Here is a 22066-nt window from a genome sequence, read left to right on the forward strand (position 1 = left end):
GAAGGCTAACCCAAACACTCCGTGAATATACCCCGCACCCCAATGTGAAGTCATTAGAAATATGAAACTACCCTCCAAAAATATGTTGGCCAGTTCAACAACATAACAGTTCAACAGCAAAATACCTCATGGAGTTTTGGAAGACATGGTAGAATAAAAGTGAATAAGTAGTATCTTGATATGATCAGATTTTAAATAATATTTAAGATATAATGTAAACGTCAAAAAATCTAAAGAAAGTTAGAGCTTTGCATTTTAACAATTTCATGGTTTAACATTTTCTTTTACTTCATAACCCACATTTCAACAATTGTAGAGTCAAGTCATATTTTTTAAATAAAAATAAGGTAAAAGTTACTATATTTCCTGTGTGGAAACAGAATAAATATTATTATATTGTTTGGTTTTTTGAGACAGGATTTCTCTGGGTAACAGCTTTCTTTGTTCTGGAAATTACTTTGTAAACCAGGCTGGTCTCAAACACACAGAGATCCACCTGCCTCTGCCTCCTGAGTGCCGGGATTAAAGGCGTGTGCCACCATACCTGGATCAGAATAAATATTCTTTTTTTCCAACATCCAAAGCTTTTTTTTTTTTTTAATAACAGTAAGATCCAGGGTTAGTTTTTATAGCCACGGCCGGCCCTTCTGCCTTTGGCATGTTCGAACTTCCAACTTCCAGCCCTTGGAATAGACATAGGGTTTGGTATGGCTGTGTGGCGTTCCTGGGGCCTTGCCAAAATGCCAGTATACCTTTCGACCCTTCCGAGGACCAGACAAGAGCACAGTGCCTCGGCCCTTGGGAGACTCCAGGGCTAGCTGGTCAAAGGTGAGGATCTTGCCCCAGCCTTCAGGATGCGACTGGGATCCTTGCTCCGAACCTTTAGGTCCTTGTTGTGTCGAATGTCAACACCCATGATGGCGCCTCCTGCTCGGCCAGGTCCGGAAAGACAGAACTGCAGAATATTCTTATCCTAGGAAATGGTTAATAATATAAAAATCTGGTTTAAAAGTCTGACTTTTTGCCTCCACAAGTTACTTTAAAAACCGTGAAGCCAATTTTAACTTAGTGTGCTACAGTGATATTTACATGTTAAATTACAGCTATTACCTGTTATTATGGCATGGCAGAGCACTTTTAAGATTTACCAAAAATAATTTCAAATATATTTCACTTGAAGATTTTTCAGTCCTTTGTTAATGTAAAGAATATGTGTGAAGTTGTGGAAAAAACCATAATCCCCACACTTACAATATAAGAAATAAAATTTCCTATATGGAATAGTAACTACAATAACCTGTCATCTCGTTGTTGAGTAACTTAAAATATCTCAGGATTCCAAACAGCTCATACATCAGAGCTCTATAGACTTTTTTTTTTTACTACCTGAGAACAATCAATCAGACATGACAAATGTGAGAATGGCATTATTTAGTATTTTGTATAGTATGTTGAATGATGATGTAGCTTGTGTCAAACTTTCCAATAAAAGCAGAAAGTCGTAGCCCTGCTTGCTTTTCCTGGGCAGTTCCATCAGGTCAGCTGCGCTGAGAGAAACTCACCAGTAGAGGCCTCTCTAGATTTAACTTCTGATTAAGAACTCAGATTGTGCCTTCAATTCACTGTCGTTAACACAACTACTTGAAAAGGCTCTTGTTGCATAGGAAAAAAGATCACTCTTTAATGCCCTTTTAAGTTCCATGATGTTGATTAATGTTGCCCTTTACATTAATGATGTTTCAAGTAAAAGAAAACAAATTTAAAATGGATAAATTCTATTGAGGATGCATTAATTAGACAGAGAGTTTGCCATATGCTGTGGCTGGAGGGCTTGCTGGCCTTTCTCTTGTAGTTACCTGTGTAAAATCCACCCTATCCTCTACATGAATGCCCAAGCTGAATAGCCATTTGAATGAAGGCTTTAGTTTGATTCGCCATACAAGGGGTACTGTGTCACTGTGTTTTCTTTCTAGGAGTCACTAAGTGATTTCTATATCTGTTGTCATGGTGATATGGCAAAGCAGGGGAAAATGGGGGCAACTTGAGGCTTTCTCCTCACCCTCGGCACTAAGATGTTGTTAGCAAGCCTATAAAACATTGGGCTTTATCTGGGCCTTCTTTTTGTTCTCTGATTGTCAATAAAACTCATTTTAAGGGTAACAAGGACATCTAAATGTCATCTGTCACAGTGTTAGAGAGATTAAGTTTGTTTAGGGACTTGTGTGGGACAAAGGCCACTATTTGTTCCATGGATACAAAGCAGTGTTGGCTATCACCACTCTTGATTTAGAAGGCAGCCCAGAGATCATCAAGGAAATATCATCTCAGTTCCAGGTGACAGAGAGATCTCTTTGACTTGATAGCATTACAATGAGAGAAAAATATTACTGTTCTGAATGGGAATCAGCAATTCCAAAACCCCGTTCTGGAGGCCTGACCGAAAGTCTCCCCCTAGAGCAAAGGAAAGAAAAGAGTGAGGGTCACAGATCTGTTTTAAAACGTGACATACACATGATGGCCCTGAATGAATGATAAAAGAGGGAAGCAAGGGTTTGCAAGTACAGTGCAACAATAATGTGCATTCATTAATTCAGCATTTGCTTAGTAATGAGGCTAAATGGAACATACAGATTAATGAAGACATTGGTATTATTAAAATCAAATCCTGTGGTTCATATGCTTTTCTTAATAATGAACACTGTGGCTATTGGAGAGGAAGAACAGGATTTTTTCTATTAATTTGGCACACATCCCAGATCTCATTCAAGCAGAACCTATCCCTGCAAAATGCAGCCCATAGCCTTATAGATCTCAGTCCTTGTATGCAATGTGTGTTAATTTGAGAGAAAAATATTTTCCCTTCATAAAATGTCTTCAAAACAAGAACCTGGGGCCTAAGTAGTAGTTGAATAATATTAGAAGTAAGAGGATTCTTCTAATATATAGTGTGGTTGGGAAGTCTATACAATGACAAGAATAGAATGAAGGGCTCACATCAAATCTGCCTGTACTGTGTAAATTGATGCAGCTCTCTCGGGGGGGAGGGGGGGGCTTTTAGCCTTGTTACATCAGCACATCCCCAACACATTTCATAGGAGATATTTATGGTAGAGAAGGCAAGTGTGTTAAAACTTAGATAAACTAAGGTAGATGTGGCCAGCTTATAAATTTACTAGGTCCTGATAATAAAATATGAAATTTGAACAGGAGCAGAGTACTATGATATGCTTTTTCACCTATTTCTATCTGCACCACACTCTATGCACACAAGAACATCGCATGGACAGCAGTTCACATTTGGGAAGATAATGATAAACTCCCTAATAATTATGGTTCTATGGAGAAAGAGTAAATAGAGTTGGTGATAGAATGGTATGGAAATGCATTACTCTGGTTTAAGGATAGAGTACACAATAAAAATATATTTAAGAAGGTAATGTTTGTTTATATGTGTATTTGCATGTGTGTATGTATATACTCGAGTGCCCTTAATATATGCTTTCTCTAGCATTATTTGAAAAATATTTTAATCAGAGTGAGAAACTTCTGACTATACAACAATCAACTCGTGAGCAAATCTTATTTTATTAGATAAATAAGCTAAAGTTAAAGACTAACATCTACATCTGGAACACGTAAAGCACAAAATTCTGCAAGTTACACTACTCAGAGTTATAGATGACTGTGATACCAAACATGTGTAAGTATTAGGAGGAACTACAGCTGGACTCCTCAAAAAAAAAAAAAAAAAAAGATTCCTGGAGCTAATTATCTTCAACCCTGTGTGATTATTTTTAAATTAAAAAGACTTATTCTATACAAACTAATAAAAACAAATACAGTATTGAGATGCTGTTACAGTCATATTATGGGCCTAGATGACTTTTGTTTAGCATCTTAATAGCTCACTCAATTGTTATTCATTCAGCCACACACAGGACACCAGGGTGTTCGGAAGGACAATGCTCCTGGGGCATATTGAGTTCAATTTGTGTTTCCCTACTTATGCAGAACATGTGTTGGCATCAGCTATGGTTACCACAGGGGAATTGCAATATACGATGAAGTTTTTATCACATTGTTCTTAGATAATATTTCCTTTTCCAAACACAATCCTTAGGACAGCAGAAGAGGAGAAGAAGAGGCTTGGTGCATTGCTATCAATTGTATGAAGTGTGTGCTTTCTTCTCAGTTTTAAACATATTTATTGCACTTTTCAGAAAAAAAAAGAGCTGTATGAAAGAATAAAAAGCAAATTCATCACAAAGGTAAAAAAGGTATATTAGCTTTTAAAAATAGGTCCTCAACAAGTAACATAATTGTAACTAGAAACAAGGTCGCCTAATAGATCTTGAAATATACTGAAAGTAACACACACAATGTGTGTACATGAGTACACTTGGCATTTTCTACTTTGTTTCCAAGAGGGTATCTTGTTATGCTAGAGAAATCTAGCTTTCAGAGTCAGGGTGATTCTAATGAGAAAAGCAGAAGGAAAAGGAAACTACAGGATTTATTCCCTTTACTGAGTTTCTCCTGAGATAAAAGTCTTTCAAAATGCCTCTAAATAGCTTCGAAGTTTTTGCAATCTAAGCTGCAGTTGGCAAATTCATAATAAGGTTTCAGCTTTAAAATATCCAATAACTTTAAAGTAATTTTTATAGAAAGAAATTTTTCTTTCTTTTTAAAAGCTATTTAAAAAAATAGAACTGACAATATTTCAAAGATCCAAGTGTAAAAGAAAAAGATGGTTGAAATAAGACACGTTCCCAAATATCTGTCAAAATTTCTCTTTTTAGTATAAATGAAGTCTTCAGTTTTACATAAAAACAAATATTTTGAAGTTATACATAAAAAGGAACATAAACTATTTTGTGAGAAGATGATGAGCTTTAACAGTGGTTTAATCACAATGTTGATGATTTTAAAATGTTATTCAGGGTAATGTTTTGAAACAAAAGTACAGCTTTGAAAATGTCAATAAATCAATTTCCATTTAAAGAAGATCTTTTTGTTTCTGTTCTGGATTTTGTTTTTAAATATCTAAATGCATTAGCTCTGTAACTTTTAGGTTAATGACACTCTAAACTAAGGTGTTCACTATGGAAAACAAAACTTATGGTTAATCATGAATGTACAAGACAATCAGAATTTGAAACTTGAATGAAACCACACTCTTAAGTCATTTTGAGTTGAAATGTGGGAGTCCTTTGTCCCTCTGCCTAACTTTATTCTCTCTGTAAAGGACACAGCCTAATGTTCATGAGGTTGTTGTTTTTTCACATTGTATTTGTGGTTTCTGAACATAACATTTTTAACCAATGAGAAGAGAATGATTTATTGGTGTCTTATGTCACAGCACAGCTGTCAAGATTACTCTAGTTCATCCAAAATCAAAATAAATATTATAAAAAATACAGATAATTTTTCTTTTAACAGCAAGGTCTGTACTTATAAGTATCTGGGTCTTATAGATTATTTCAGATGGGATTTTTATTTAAATTTGATTACATAGAATTTTTACAGTCATCAATTTAAGGCTTTCCTTAAGTTGTCGAGAAAATAAAAATTAAAAGAAAATCTTGATTGTAATAAAATGATTCCTTTATGAATGAAAGCAAAAAAAAAAAAAGAGAGAGAATGAAAAGCAATGAGGGTAGCATAGTTTGAATTTTAGCTCTAAAAATCATACGCAGTTGACAACATAGGTAATGCCGAGTGAGCAAAATGTGTCATAAAATTCTTTTTGCTTTTAATTATTGGGTACACTCAGGTAAAAAGTTATAATGCTATCATTAATTGGAAAATTGTCTGGCAATACATTTAATATAAGAATGTAGTCAAGGCCATGTGTGGTGGTAAACAACTTTAATCCCAGCACTGGGAAAGCAGAAACAAGCAAATTGCTGTGAATTTGAACCAGCTTGGTTGGTGTACATAGTAAATTCCAGGGCAGCTACATAAGATCATCCCCCCACTATTCCCCCAAAAAAACAAAAAACCAAACAAACAAAAAGCCCACCTGACTAATAGCAGTTACCACATTTCCACTTTCAGAAACTGTTTATGACTCACCTGTATACAAGTTTATATCTTCAAGACATAATTAATCTGAAGTGGTGATATCACTCTTGGAAAGCAGCCATTTTAAATTTCAGAGGACATCACTTCTTTGCTGGTGTCAGGACGACTCATTGTTTCTTCTAATCCCCTTTCTCTTTCTGTTCTCACAGAGTCACTTATCTTACAACATCAAGTGTTCCTGTCTTGACTGCATTTTTTCCTTATTGTTTCTAAGGCACACTCTTTCACTGAAATCTCAGTGTCTTGGCAGACTCTACTTTTTTATTTACACTTTAAAAGAATATTTTGTATAATTTCACATTTTAGCCTTTCTCTTTACTTGGTATCAATATTTAGTGGAATTATTTTAGATGAGTAAAAAATTCAAATGAGTAAAAATATCTCAAATTTAATATTCTACTTCCCTTTTCTATTTTTAATAACAAAATTTATATCATATTTTGGAAAGCTCTTCATCAAGAGACATGGTTAAATTATAAATACCCAAGAGAGGTCTTTGCCCTTTCAGATTATAGTGTGATGGTAAATATCTATTTATCTATCATCTATCTATCTATCTATCTATCTATCTATCATCTATCTATATCTATAGATGCAGATAGATACACATACATATCAATGGAAATTAAAACCAAAGAGCATAGATGGATTTACAATTTATTATTTCTTGAAATCTTAAAATAGTGAAAATTGAGCTGGGCAGTGATGGCACAGGCCTTTAATCCCAGCTCTCGGGAGGCAGAGGCAGAGGCAGAGGCAGAGGCAGAGGCAGAGGCAGGCAGCAGGCAGAGGCAGAGGCAGAGGCAGAGGCAGAGGGAGGCAGAGGCAGGCTGATCTCTGTGAGTTCGAGACCAGCCTGGTCTACAAGAGCTAGTTCCAGGACAGCCTCCAAAGCCAGAGAAACCCTGTCTCAGGAGAAAAAAAAAAAGGACAAAAAACAAAACAAAACAAAAAACCTTAATTCAAAGTAATTAAGGATTCTCAATCTTGTCCCAGTGATGTTTTTAAAATTTTTCTACATGTTATTTTGCTTCATCCACTATTTTTGCTTTAGTTGTTAAGTTTATTGGGATGATTATTAAGTCAAGTTCTAGCTTCAGGGTCAGAGTCCTGAACTAATAATATCTTAACTCCAGAATGAAAACTAAACTTACAAAGGTATAGGTATATTTCATTTTTACAGAGCTGAAGATTATAACTGTTTTGTGACAATAAAGGTACAATCCACAAAACACTTACCATAACCTGACCCTCAAGAAAGAACTCTGTAAAACTGACAATTGTGATATGTTCACTTTCTGCTCAATTGCCAAATGAGCAGTCAATAGCATCACTAGTCTCTAGCATCACTAGAGCAGACTTTAGCATCACTAGAAAGGTATCTGCCTAGAGTGAAGTAGATTGTGTTGGTACTAACACTTGTGAGATGATCGGAACAGAACAATTCAATTACTTTTGCTGAATTTAAATTTCTACTTCCATGAAACATTGTATTTCTTTGAGTGATTGATGAGACCTGTGTTGTATCAGTGAATGCCATTATCTCATTTGTCGTGTTTCCTGGTTTCCAGGCTATAAGTCTTTCCTCTATGGCTATTTCTACCTAACCATGCACAGGTAAGAAGGGATGGATAATTGCACATGATTGTAGCATATAATATAGCATTTCACATCATATTGCATTACTTTATATATTATGTCTAACATATTCAGCAATTGTAAAATGTCCTCAAAAGCAAATAATGAAATATAGTTTAATAATTACGAATTGGTTAGTGTTTTAAACTGTTTCAATATAATTTAAGCTTGTATAAATTGTCTTAAAAATAATGCTTATTGGCTCCTTGACTTCTAACATTCCAGAAAATTGACAAAATGAAAACAAATAGTAACCTGATCTGGTGCATCACATTTCTCCCCAAGACTCCCTATGGTAATTTATGCTTTTTTGAAAGAAACATTTTATAAGCAATAAACTGTTGGATAAATTGTTTCTCTCTCATATTTACCCAAGTAAAATTTTCAATTTACTTTTAGCCTTTCTTTTCTCAAATTACTTTTAGCCTACTAAAGTCAGGAAAGCAGTTTGTCTCACCAGGACAGACAGATAAGAAGCCAACCTTAAGGCACACCTAGGCCTGGAAAAGACTTCTGTGTCAGTTTGACTAGTCAAAGTGTGTTTCAGTGTTGATCACTATGGTTCATTCTTGCCTCAATAACTGTAACTCTCTTTGATAATCATCTGAGATATGAATACTATAAATAGTTTATTAAATCTGCCTTGTAATGGCCTAATTTCTGATCTGCTATTAAAGATTTTAGATATCATTCCAATGGAAATATTTGGGTATTTTCTTCCAAGATGCATGCACTTGTGCAAACTAGCAGAGGTTTTTTTTTTTTATTTTAAATTAAGCAAACCATGATGAGAAATTGGCACACTAGGGAATCATTGTGATCATAAGGAGTTCCTGAAATATCAATTAAGGCAAAATTAAGTAAATGAAATGAAGAAAACTCCGAACATCCAGTTACATTAAAGCTAAGGCACACTGCTCTATACTAAAATACTTGTAGTTCTCCTTTCACTAATGTGTTATCTTTCAGTAGATTCAACAACTTTTATGAAGTATCTACTACATGCAAAATAATTATGTTAGATGACTTTTGAATTGATATATTCTTAACCTTTCCTTGTTAATTTTTTTCTATTCTCTTTAAAACTTTCACATTCCCAAACAAACATTCATGCTTTATCCTTTTGATGACATATTAATAATGAATATTTTACATTTCTCTTTTATTTTCCTCTCTTACCACTTCTTTACCACCTAGTCTTTTATTTTTAATGAGACAACTTCATATCATATATAAATGATATAGATTTTGATTTCTTTCTCTCTGAGACTAGATCTCACTTTGTAGCTCCTGATATCTTGCACATCCCAATGTAAAGCAGGCTGGTCTTGAACTCACACAAACCTGCATGCCTCTGCTTCTTAAATTTTAGGATTAAAGAAATGTTACCACCACCCCAGATTAAATCATTTATGAATTTAATCAGTAGGATCCATGGTTATATTACCTTAATACAGGGAGAATAATAATGTTAATTGATTGAGCTGAAATTTGATTCATAACTCTTTGGTATAAGGACTTGGTGAGAGAGTTAACTTGGTAAAAAGCTTGCTGCATGAGCACAAAGTTGTAGATGCAATCCCCAGAATTCACACAAAGAATAAAAAACAGTTGGAATTCTACACTTCTGTAGTCCCAATGCTGGGGAGGCAGAGAGAAAGGGTCTTGCTGGCCAGTCATTCTGGATGAATCCTTGAGCTCTAGGTAGAGAGAGAGTGAGAGAGAAAGAAAGGTGGGGAGACATTGAGGAAGATACCCAACATCAACTTCTGGCCTCCACAAATATATGCATGCCACACATCTACTGTTATAGTTAGGCTTTCCATTCCTATAAAAAACACCATGATCCAAAGCAACTTGGAGAGGAAAGGGTGTATTTCATCTTGTAACTCTCAGGTCACACACCATCACTGAGGGAAGTCAGAGCAGGAACTCAAGGCAGAAACCTGGAGACAGGAACTGAAGCAAAGGCCTTATAGTAACTCTATGTGGTTTCTGTGGTTTGCTCAGTTTGCTTTCTCATATCACCCAAGACCACCTGCCCAGGAGAAACAACACCCACAGTGTGCTGGACTTTCGCCATGAGTCACAAATCAAGAAAATGCTTTACAGACTTGCCTATAAACAATCTAGTAGAGGTATTTTCTCAACTGAGGGTCCTTCTTTCTGGATAACTCTAGCTTGTAACAAGTGAACAAGAAAACTAACCAGGATACTTACATGTGGACACACACACATGCACATACACGCTCACAGACTCACTTCCTTAAAAAGTAGGAATGAAGAGCCTAAACAGATAGCCATGAAGTTAAGAATATAAACACTGTTCTTAGAAAGGGCCTGAATTTAGATTATAGCACCTGTGGTGAATTCTCATGGTAAACAAATACCCTGTTTATGCTCTTACTCTCCATAGAGCTAAATTGTTATCTGTAAGTTTTATTATGATGGACCACAGTGTCTAGAGTGAGGGAATGTGTAAGTAAATTAGTCTATTTTTTTTTAAATACAGTCACCTTTAGAAATGTTCCAAAGGACATTGTCTTTTTCATGTTTTTGATGATGCTTGATTTTCCGGGATAGTTGAGATTCTTACAATAATGACTTTTTTGTATAGAACCTTGATACAACAGACACATTCTGAAATAAGGAAACAATGACACACACTTACTTTTGTATGTTTGTATTTGTACTTTGTATATTAGAAAACCAGGTATCATAAATATACATCTATTTTAATGAGATGACAGTCAGGTTTTCCCTTGGAGTCTATCATTAATGAAATCAAAAGATTGAAAACTGATACTTAGGAATTGATGGATAGAGATCATTCATGGAATAATTTGCATTATGATTTCAGAGGCAGAGTGTAAGTTATGATATTTTTGTATTTAATTTTATTTTATATTTAGCACATATATGTGAGTATCTGTGAGTGTGTGTGATCATGAGAATGTGTGTGTGCAAATGTTTATATGCGTGTGAGTGAGTGTGTGTGTGTGTGCGCGTGTACATTCACACCATGGTACACATGTGGAAATCAGAGGACAGCTTCCTGGAATTGGATCTCTCCTATTCCCATCATGTTGATCCTGGGGGTTTAACTTGGGTTGTCAGGCTTGGCGGCAGGTGCCATTTTTCATCTTGTCAGCTGGACTTCATTGTATTTTAAATTTCATGGACACCAAGGTTAGCTGCAAGATCTCCTGAGCTAATTGGGAACACGGGGGAAGAGGAGAGGGAGTTAGAAGAAAGAGAAGGGGAGAAGAATAGGGGAGAGGAGGACATGAGGGAGCAGGAAGATTGAGTCAGGGAAAGAATAGAGGAGAGCAAGATAAGAGATACCATAATAGAGGGAGCCATTATAGGTTTGAAGAGAAATCTGGCACAAGGGAAATGTCCAGAGATCTACAAAGATGACCCCAACTAACAATCTAAGCAATAGTGGAGAGGATACCTTAAATGCTCTTCTTCAATAATGATATTGATGAATACCTTATATGCCATCCTAGAGCCTTCATTAGTAGCTGGTGGAAGCAGAAGCAGACACCCAAAGCTAAGCACTGAGCTGAACTCTGGAATTTAGTTTCAGAGAGGGAGGAGTGATGAGCAAAGGGGTCAAGACCAGGCTGGAGAGACCCACAGGGACAGCTGATCTGAACAAGGAGGAGCTCATGGACCCGAGACTGATAGCTGGGAAATCAGCATAGGACTGTTCTAGACTCCCTGAAAGTGGATGTCTGTTTGGAGGTCTGGGCAATCTATGGGACTTCTGGTAGTGGATCAGTATTTATCCCTAGTACACGAATGGACTTTGAGAGTCCATTCCACATAAAGGGATACTCTCTCAGCCTAGACACACAGGGGAGGGTCTAGGCTCTGCTCCAAATGATATGACAGACTTTAAAGATCCCCATGGAAGGCCTCATTCTCCCTGTAGAGAAGAAAGGGGATGGGATAGGAGGTTGGTTGGGGGCAGGGGAGGAGGGGAGCAGGAGGGAATTGGGACTGACATGTAAAACAAGATTGTTTCTAATTTAAATAAAAAAGTAAAAAAGAAGCTGCATTTTTATTTTGGAGTACACACAGATATCAGAAGATTAACAAATCACAATATTAAATTATTTTTAATTATAGCTCCTGGAAATTCTCTTATAATTTAATGCTAGAATAAAGTACTTGTATCTAAGTGTGGCCATATACACTTTTTTGCCTTTAGTGTGCAACTTTGAAATTTTCTACAGATATAAGAGTAAGAAGAACACATAATTAGAAACGTTAATAACCTAAATTTGAATCCTCTTTCTATCATTCATTAACTTTATATCCTTGTAAAAATGATTAAGCAGTTTCAATTTCCTGAATATAAACAAAGGAAGCACAATAAAATTTACTGAAAAGAGGATTTTGAGGATTAAGTGAGAAGCCGATAGATGGAATCGCTAGAATAATTTTATTATGTGTATGAGTCAGGGTGGAACATCTTTGTGACTTTACCTTTGATTTTTCAAGTCTTTCAAAGCAGCCACCAACAGTCACTCCTCCTGGAAGCAGCTAGAGCTCTTCTGCTTTCCCTGCCTTCTTGTGTCTTTTTTCTACAACCACAGATTGTCCAGGTCATGAAACAGCCACAGCATATGCCCAGTTCTGTGGGTCAAAGCCCCTAGGTTTTTTGTCAGTTCATAAATATTCCTGGAATCATCTACTTTTTCTGCCACTAAATTTATTCTCTATGGCATGGCAAGAGTGAATCATTCGACGCCCTAAACTCCTCTTATAAGTCCTTTCACTTCCAGCAGCTCCTCAACCTTGTTTTAAACACTTCGGTTGTAGAGTGATAAAGCAAACAGATAATGCAATATACAACTCTCAGAAGGAATTGTCCTTTACCTGTCTGCAGTCACCAGAGCATCTAGGGTGGTGGCCATTCAAGGTGTTGAGCCAGGGAAAGGTAATGAAGGATGAAGGGCTGATGCACGTGCTTGGATTTAGGCACATAAGACCCAGTAGTAAGAAGCAGCAGTTGCATATCTATCTCAATCTATATCTACCTATCCTCTGTCATCTATCTATCTATCTATCTATCTATCTATCTATCTATCTATCTATCTATCTATCTATCTATCTATCTATCTGTCTATGTGTATAGGTACATAAACACACATATATACATGTATAATTTTTATTATTTAAACAAATTTTAAATTTAAATAGATTTTAATGATATTCTTCCCCTCTCCCAAGTCCTTCCGGGTTCTCTCCTCCTCCCTACCCAATCCCCTCTCCCAAGTCTTCCAGGTTCTCTCCTCCTCCCTACCCAATCAACTTCAAGTTCTTTCTGAAAAAACAAACAAACAAAAACCTAATACAACAACCTTCCCCACCAAGAAAACAAAACTAAACCATGCTCAAAAAGAAAAAAAACAAAGCACCAACCTTAACCAAATAAGAGCACACACACACAAATTTCCGTGTAGTCAATTACACATTGGTCAACTACACCTGAACATGAGGCTTGCCCTGGAATGGGTTATCCTATTGGAGAAAACTGATTTTGCTTCTCCCAGGAGGTATACAGAAAGACAATGGAAGAGTCAAGATCTCAGCTGTAGGAGTTAACAGATGAAACATGATTGTGTGACAGAGAAAACTAACTTATTAGGAAACATTTAAAAAGTAAAAAGAAGTTAGCTTTAACAAACGTGTGTGTGTGTTTTCATTTATATTGTTTACTGTGATACATTTGTTTGATTAAATCTCATTATTAGACAAGATGAAGGCAAAACTTTATGTTTTTATTCTTTAAAACTGGACATCAATTTAAAATGAATATTAAGTGTTTATTTATTTATTGGATATTTGCTTATTTTCCATTATTGTGATTTTGTTTGTTTGTTTTGTTTTTCAGTGGTAGGTTTCAAGCCCAGAGCCTGTGTGCTATGTAAGAACTGTATGTCTGAGCAATAAGTATACATGGAAACAGAATTCTCCTTTTTAAAGAATACCTTTTTATTGTTTCTTAATTTGTATTTTCAGTGATCTCATAATGTTAATACCATGTGTAATTTGCTATAATCAATTTATTTTTAGGTTGCTAGCAAATTGTTTTAAGTATGAAATGCCAGTCTTACCTGAGTACCCTAGAAGTTGGTCAACTCTGAAAAGCTGGAGAGCTGTGACTGTTAGTGACATTCTAAAGAAGTCCCTGCTGTCTCAAGGGTGATTTCCGGTTTTGGCAGATGTGTTCTCTTAAGTTCCATGAGGGCCTCTTCATATCACTCATAAAATGTCACTGTGTAAGCCACTTTTGGGAGGAAGCCAAGCTCTTTAGACGGCTGAATAACTCTTTCAGGCAAGCAGCAATCTATTCAGGTCACAGAAACAGTGGATGGGGCACACACTGGAAGAATCTAATTCAACAAGCACGAGTTAAATTTATTATGTTTACTATTGTTTCTGTTTTTTTGATATTGATATCACTATCCTCAATTTGGTAGTCCTCCTGACTCAGTCTCCCCAGTGCTGGGATTACAGGTGTGTTCTACCATGCCTGACTATTGTGTTATTACAAGGTATAATAGTAAAATATGGAGACATTTTATTTTACACCTACCTTTTTTTTTCCTTCAAGAAAATCTTGAAATAATGCATATTTGACATAAGGAAGGTTACAACAAATATTTTAAAAAATGAAACACCTTTTTAATTAACTTCAAATTAGATTCAATAAATTATTGAAACATTTTAGTCATTAAACTTTTCTTGGAGTGATAGGTGACTTTTCTGGGTCCTTCCTTGATTAACTTTGGGGGGAAGTTGCTAAGATTGTAAAATTTTTAATTGTTTAGAAAAATATCATTGGCCATATGTAACTTTTTGTTATGTGAAATAAATGTTACAGATGTTGATGCTTAGAGCACTCATTTGAATGAACTTATTGTATGTATGAAGCTTGGGGACATGGGCCATTTACTGGTCCCTGCCTTGCTACCATTAATATTATTGGCAGACTCTAAAGATGACATAAAATCAACAAATCCAGGAAACTGGAGAAATTATGATAAAACTGTAGATTCTGTTAATAAAATCACTTTAGACTTTTCCATCTTTTAAAATAGGGTTGTCACTGGTGAAAAGTTACAACTTATAAAGAAAATTTAAGTCTTACAAGATAAGGCTTTCATCATCTTGAGTTCAATAAGTTAAGAGAGATGGTGGTCTAAGTTTTGTGGGAAATTTTTGTTATACAAGGAACATATAGTTGTATGTCGTGGCCTTGCATGTCTCAGCCCCAAGCCACAGTAGCCCATGAGGTTCAGCCTAACTGGGGGAGCATGGACTTGGAAATTCCTAGCAACCCAATGGTGATAAAGACCAAACACAGGCATCTTGTCATCTTTAGAGAGCTCTCAGTTCCATGCTGCAAAACTGGAGTCTCTTGTTTATTCAGCATGTTCTTGGGCTGTTTCCTAACCACGCTTCCATGGCCACATGGTCATTTCTCTCTCCTTCAGGTGATTCTCCTTGCCCACGCACTCCTAACTCTCTCCTCACTTGTTACTTACACACCTAACCTCTGCCCAGGTGCAGGCCTATTCAAATGCTTAGTCCTGTAGAGATGCAAACGAGGGGACATTCTCCACTGAGGCCATGTCATTCAATAGCAGATTAGCTTGAATCTGCAATACAATTGTAGGTCGGAGCTGAACTGGAGGTTTGTACCTCCGAGATATTTCTTAATGTTATTTCCTGACCCCGGACAATTCCCCTCTCTTAAATTAATAAAAAGAAACCCGTGCTTCTGCAACAGGACAGATGACTGTACCTGGCTTAGTTGCTCCCTTCAACCTACCCATGGACCCGTCATGGAACCACGTATTCTGTCATGTGTGCTCTGTCTTAGAATTCCCTGTAGGCTGGAATCAGTCTCTGTAAAACAAATAAGGTTAATGGGGAATGGGCCTGGTCCAGCTCCAAGAGTTCCTGAATCAGAAATATTTCACTTGAGCTCTCAAAGCTGCAAACAATTCTGTGGGAAGGAGACATATAAAGGTTAACATGGCCTTTTAAAATTTGCATGGGAATGCCTCCAGTGCCTCTGGTATGGATACTACTTAAGTTTGCTCTCTTAAACATCCTTCTATCTTAAAGCTTGTAAATTACACATTACATTCCTGTTAGAATGAACTAGTTGCTAATAACATTTGCATAACACATATAGCAAGGTTACAGACCTTAACAATCTTACCATGAACATACATTAGGGTGAGTTACAATACAATCAAAAGACAATAAGATATTCTCATGATCTGTGGGGTGTGAACAATTTCACAATTCTAAACTCTTTTCCTTTATTCCCTACCTGGGGCTCAATGCCCTTTGAAACTTTATATTTCTTGCTTAAAGTCCAAAGTTCTGAAATCTGTGAAGTTCTGAAATCAGGTTTGTAATATCATACATAGTCTTTGAATGTTAACTGAAAAGTCTTTTGTCCATGTCTCGTTTAAGCATTGTGAAGGGTCTCTGCCACTCACTCCGGTTTATACCAGTATCCAACTGTCCTAAATGGGTCCTTTTTCCCGATGGGAAACCTGGCAAAACAGTTTTGTGAGTATAGATGTGGCAAGAAGGCAAGCTGTTTGTTGTCTGGTTCTTAGTCTGTTCTGGAATGAGCACTCATGGATTCAGAGAGGTGGATGTGGTCTGCCTGTAGGGAAGCTGGGGCTCTGGAAAGCATCGTAAAACTGGAACTGGGTATCTCCTATCCTCTGCCGGCTATAGGTCAGATGTCCTCAAGGTTCAGGAACACAGGTTCAGTGTTTCACTCCAGCTGGTTCAGATGGTCTCCCAAGGACTCCGGTCCAATTCCTCTCTGCTCCATACATCTCACCAACTGCTCCAGTAACCAGCATGCCTCGTTCTCCACCTTCGAGGAAACACAGGCATGCCCTCGACTCCAAATAATTACAGGGTCTGGTCCCCTCCATTGATCTGTCCATTTGACCTGAGCAAAATTTGCTCCAGTTCTGTCATGCCAGAAGCTGTCTGTAGCAGATTGTTCACTGGCATCCACATTTAAAAAGTTTAAGATAAACAGTGCGTGGTTGAAAGCATCATGTGGAGACTGGGGGTATAGCTCCCCCCTTTTTATCTTAGAAGCTGTGTTTTTAAGGAGCTATGAGCATGTTCTAAAATTTCTTGTCGTGGAGGATCACAAGGAATATCTATCTGTCTTTTGATCATTTTCTCAATGAGTACAAAATAACTGACATGCCTTATTTTAATATCTATCTCTATTGTCTGTCTTTATAATTTTTGGGACTCCCATGTAAGCAAAAACATCTTAAAACAGTGACTAATAACATCAAGAAATCTGAATACGTGTCAATTGCCAATTTTTTTACCTTGCCAAACTCTGCAATGAGTAACATCTATTTGCCATACATGGTTTGGGAGTAGACCTCGAGGATTCACCCCTAAATTAGCTGTAGGTAGATATTATGGACATATTCCACATTGTTTGATGATTTGACCAGCAGTCTCTCTGGTTAAGCCAGATTGCTTTCTCAGACTTTTGCTATTTTGATGAAGAAAGTTACAAGACTATAGAGCTTTCTCTATTTAAGGCAAATTAACCAATTTTGTTAATTAATCTGTTGAATCATTTCATTTGGCTAGTAATCAGGGAAAGGCCTTATTTAATAGGTTCCCAGTGTGACCCCTAAACCATGGCAATTTTCTTAGGTGAATAACATTTTGAATTTGCTCAAATATTATTCTAACCTGATTATTACTAGATCCTCTGCATAGAACTGTCTCTATTATCTGAAGAGTTTTAAAGATATAGTGACTGTCAGTATATAAATTACACTAATTATTTACTAGGAGCTGAAAGACCATTGCAACAGCTCATAATTTGACTATTTGAGCTGAAGCCAGAGCTGTCTGTTCCACCTATTCCTTTCCATCAATAACATATGCAAGCGGCTCTCCCATTAGAATCATCAGTAAAAACTAACATAGCATTTTTTTATAGGACTGCTTTTTACAATTTTGGGGAATATAAGGATGTATCAGGGTAAATTGTAACAGCCTATAAGCTGCAAACTGATTATCAATTTTTCCTGAAAACAGAGCATAGGCAATTGCCCATGAATCATTGTTCTGAAAGAGTCTACCTGTTGATTGGAATAAGGAACATGTATCATATTTGGTTCTCTCTTAAAATACCTCCTAGAATCCACATGGCATTTCTGTAGCATGCAGGCTACTGCTTTAAAATAAGGGTTTAATACTTTGGATGGTGAGACAGGTAGGTGTATCCACCATAATGGTTCCTTCTGCCATAGAACAGAAGTCGGACTATGCTTTGTGGGGAGCACATAAGCTTCTAATATTTTGCATAGTCAATATAATATATCTGTTGATGGTGAATCGCCTCCTCTAATTATAGAAGGACTTGCCTACCTTCTTAGCTAGCTGTCTGGATAAATTAGGATCACTACCTCCTTATAGAATCTTATTTAAAGGATTTAAATCATCATTAGATGTCCCCCCAAAAAGGTACTCAACCATTGAATATTTTTTAACAACTTCTAAAAAACTCACTCAAAGATTGTAAGCTATCTTTTCTAATTGCTATTAAGCCTTAATTTCTTTAGATGCAACGTATGTGCCAAACAATTTTTGAGAATTACTTAAAGTTTCTAAGTAGCCTTTTCTAAGCTAAACTTTGGAAGTTGACAAGCTGATAAGACCTCATTTGCATCTTAGCTGACCTGGCCTAATTTACATTTGCATAGACACATTCAGGTTGTGAATCTAGCAGGGTGGCTCTTTCCTGAGGCTTCTTCTCATAACCCTTTTAAAAATCATGTATCAACTTTTACTTTCTAGATTTTCCTTTTTAAGCATAAAAATTTAGGAAGATCTGTATCCTCTCCTCTGCCAAATTTTACAGAATCATCCACAGATTTCTCATGCCCCTAAGCTAAGGCTATAGACTTTTGCTATCTTTTTCATTGACTATCTCCTAGGGCTCAAATCATTAATTTTTCCTGTTAAGATATTTACTGACTGACTGACTGGATCCTCTTTTTGACTATATTAAAGCGATTTTGATATTTTTTTAAACTGCATCCGAGGCAATGTAAACATCTCTCTAATCTTATCCAAGACAATTTAGGCATTTCCATTTGTCTGCTTTCATAAATTCATATTCACACCATGCATCAGGTGTGGCCACACCCATCATTCATAACTTGAGTAAGTCTCACATTTCTCCTTTTGCCTAGGTTATGATCAGTTTGTTGAAAAGAAAAATCCTTAATTGAAATTTCTCCTAACATAGTAGCTATAGTCAATCCTTGAAATATGAGCATCCAATAATTTGAGCAGATCTAAGCTTAAATATGTTGCCCTTTCTTCTCTATAAGGTCTTAAAAACAGTTTCTGACTGTCTGCGTCAATAGCATTACATACATTTGACTAGCATCAGCCACTGCAGCAGTTCCCAAGGCTGCAAGTTACCAAGAGGAGGTCCAGGCTGTCTGCCGCCCTGTTAGCCATTTTGTTCAGCCTGCCACAGACATTGGCCTGAGGTGGCATCGAGCTGCTGGCTGAGGGCCAGTAGACTGCCAGAATTGACCTTGGCCTTAGCTTGACTTTGGCCTCCGGGCAACTGGAAAATTTGTGGCTGTATTTCAGGCACAAGCCTGATCCCCTATTTTCTCTTTTGTTGGGACTCTGTCTGACCCTGTGTCCTTCCTGAACACGTCTAAAGCAACCTCTAGAAGGCTCTGTGCATTTCTTCCTCCCTATGCCTTGCTTTCTCTGTAGGAATAACATATTTTTTAAAAAAGTTCCTGTACGGCAGTCACCATTGCTAATCCCTGAGTGTAAGCTAGGTCCAATATCTGAAAAAATCTTAATGAACTCTCCTATGTAAGTCATCTTCCTGTGAGGCCTGGCATGTAGTATCAACATTCTCATAAGCTAGCTGTTTCACAATCAAAGTTCCAACACCGTGTCTCTAACCTTTTTGGATTATGTCCACACAGGCCTAGAAACAAATTCTGAACTAACTCCCTAGGTCCTTGCCTGCCCTCTATAACAAATATTCTCCTCCTGATCAGCAGGCCTTGGCTACCCGATCTCAATTTCCTAGGGGTGAGGCTTCTACAGCGATATTCCTTATCAGCCTCTGGGTAAAAACTGCTGTTTGTCCATATTGGACACAAGCCATCTTTAGTTCCTTTAGCTGTTTGAATGGTATTGGCATATGCATCCTGGATATGTTCCCCTGAGCCTTTCTCTCTCTGATCTGAGGAAACTTATAAATTTCCCTTCTTCTGTGAGAGCGATTTAGCTAAATCTTTCAAGCCTCTTAGCTCATGCTGAGTTTTACCACTGAGTATTTACCTTTCTGTATTCCCAGTTTAAAATGAAGGAGGTGAAGACTCCCTCCATCTTGGTACTTATTAACTCTCTCTTCCTGCTCATCCCAATCATTTGTCCTGTATATTCTTTACCATCCAGCCACCCCTTAGTAGGCGAGGAGTTTTCGGTTCTCTATTACATTCTCCTGTGATCCTGCATGTATGCAAGGCTGAACCTATGTCTTCCCAAGCCCCAGTGCAACTTGAAATGCTGACAGAGTCATGGTGGTGGCTTTTGCAAGATCCTTTTAAAACTCTTAAACTCTAGAATCTCTGTACTTGCGTTTGCTTTGTTTCAGCTCTCCTGGCTATTAAACTATACCCAATTAAATAAATATATAATCATCTGACTAACAATTATCTGCCTGATTTCTCTAACTATATAAATGCTTACTTTCATGGCTAACTTACTTCTCTTTACCATCTAGCTAATATTCTTGTTTCATATTTACAATTGCCTGCATTTTTCTCTCCGGAGTTTAACTCATTACATTTACTTCCTTATCATCTGACTCACATTTCAGTCTCATATCTACTTTGTGCACCTTCTCTTACTTTAAGGGTTAAATAACCCGCTTTATCTTTTTTTGTCAGCTGCTGGCTGACATTTTTGTCTTATATATACTTTTGTGCACATTTCTGCTTTAAGAGTTAAATAACCCAAAATACCTTTCTTTGTCAGCTTTTGGCTGAGGTCTTCCTATTTTATATTACAAATATCTGTTTCCTAATTCTACAATTATATACAGTTTTATTCCTGACTTAACGCTGTTCACTCACCAGATTCGGCCACTTCTTTTTTTCTGGGCTTCTGCAGACTGATTTGACTACAAAGACTATATCTTCGAAGTGTCCGCGCCTCTGCCTTGTTCACTGCTTCTTTGGTGTCCCTTTCTTCGTGGTGTCCATGGCTTCTTCTCAGGCCCCACATTCGGGCACCATTTTGTCGTCTGGAATGTCTCAGCCCCAAGCCACAGTAGCCATGAGGTTCAGCCTAAGTGGGGGAGCGTGGACTTGGAAACTCCTAGCAACCTAATGTCGATAAAGACCAAACACAGGCATCTTATCGTCTTTAGAGAGCTCTCAGTTCCATGCTGCAAAACTGGAGTCTCTTGTTTATTCAGCATGTTCTTGGGCTGTTTTCTAACCATGCTCCCATGGCCACAAGGTCATTTCTCTCTCCTTCAGTTGACTCTCCTCACCCACTAGCTCTTAACTCTCTCCTTACTTGTTACTTACACACCTAACTTCCACCCAGGTGCAGGCCTATTCAAATGCTTAGTCCTGTAGAGATGCAAACGAGGGGACATTCTCCACTGAGGCCATGACATTCATTAGCAGATTGGCTCGAATCTGCAATACAATTGTAGGTTTGTACCTCGAGATATTTCTTAATGGTATTTCCTGGCCCTCGACAGTTGTAGGTGAAACCTATCCCTAAATATTGAAGGTCTAAGAGAAATATATGTATTTTTCTGAGAAAATGCAAATTGATTCAGATTTCATAAATGCATGACCATTCTGTGCTGGACAAGAACTCATAGTGAATCCTGAAGCTCAGCCATCTTATATTTTCCTTTGTCACGCTGGGTATGGGATCTGGGGTCTCATGCATCCTAGATAAGCACTCTGCCATCTGGACACACTACTCTCTCCTACTTTGAGTCATGTCACTTTGAGTCATGTTAATTTTTTAGTTTGTGTCATTCAAAGTCATCTTTGATAAATCTGAAAATATGGCTTTGAAAGAAAAGGAAAAGGATAGCTTTGTCTGGCACAGGTTTAAAACATTTTGTAAAGCCATAATAATTAGAATGATATGACCTAGATGACACATTAGAGTGATATGACATAGATTGACAGAATTAGGTATATTTATTGATCTAATTGTATATGCAAAAAGATCA

General features: G+C 37.0%; 1 protein-coding gene across 1 annotated transcript; it reads right to left on the minus strand.

Moving 5' to 3' along the window:
* Positions 1-626: 626 nt before the first annotated feature.
* LOC118238744 (60S ribosomal protein L18-like) lies at positions 627-21090 on the minus strand. The gene is made up of 3 exons (XM_035444228.1): positions 20940-21090; positions 2389-2451; positions 627-880 (listed from the first exon to the last, which is right to left on the minus strand). The coding sequence occupies exons 1-3, from the start codon at positions 21088-21090 to the stop codon at positions 627-629; spliced, it is 468 nt and encodes a 155-aa protein (XP_035300119.1).
* Positions 21091-22066: the final 976 nt, after the last annotated feature.

The sequence above is a fragment of the Cricetulus griseus genome, chromosome 4 (genome assembly GCF_003668045.3).
Source record: "Cricetulus griseus strain 17A/GY chromosome 4, alternate assembly CriGri-PICRH-1.0, whole genome shotgun sequence".
Classification (NCBI taxonomy): Eukaryota; Metazoa; Chordata; class Mammalia; order Rodentia; family Cricetidae; genus Cricetulus; species Cricetulus griseus.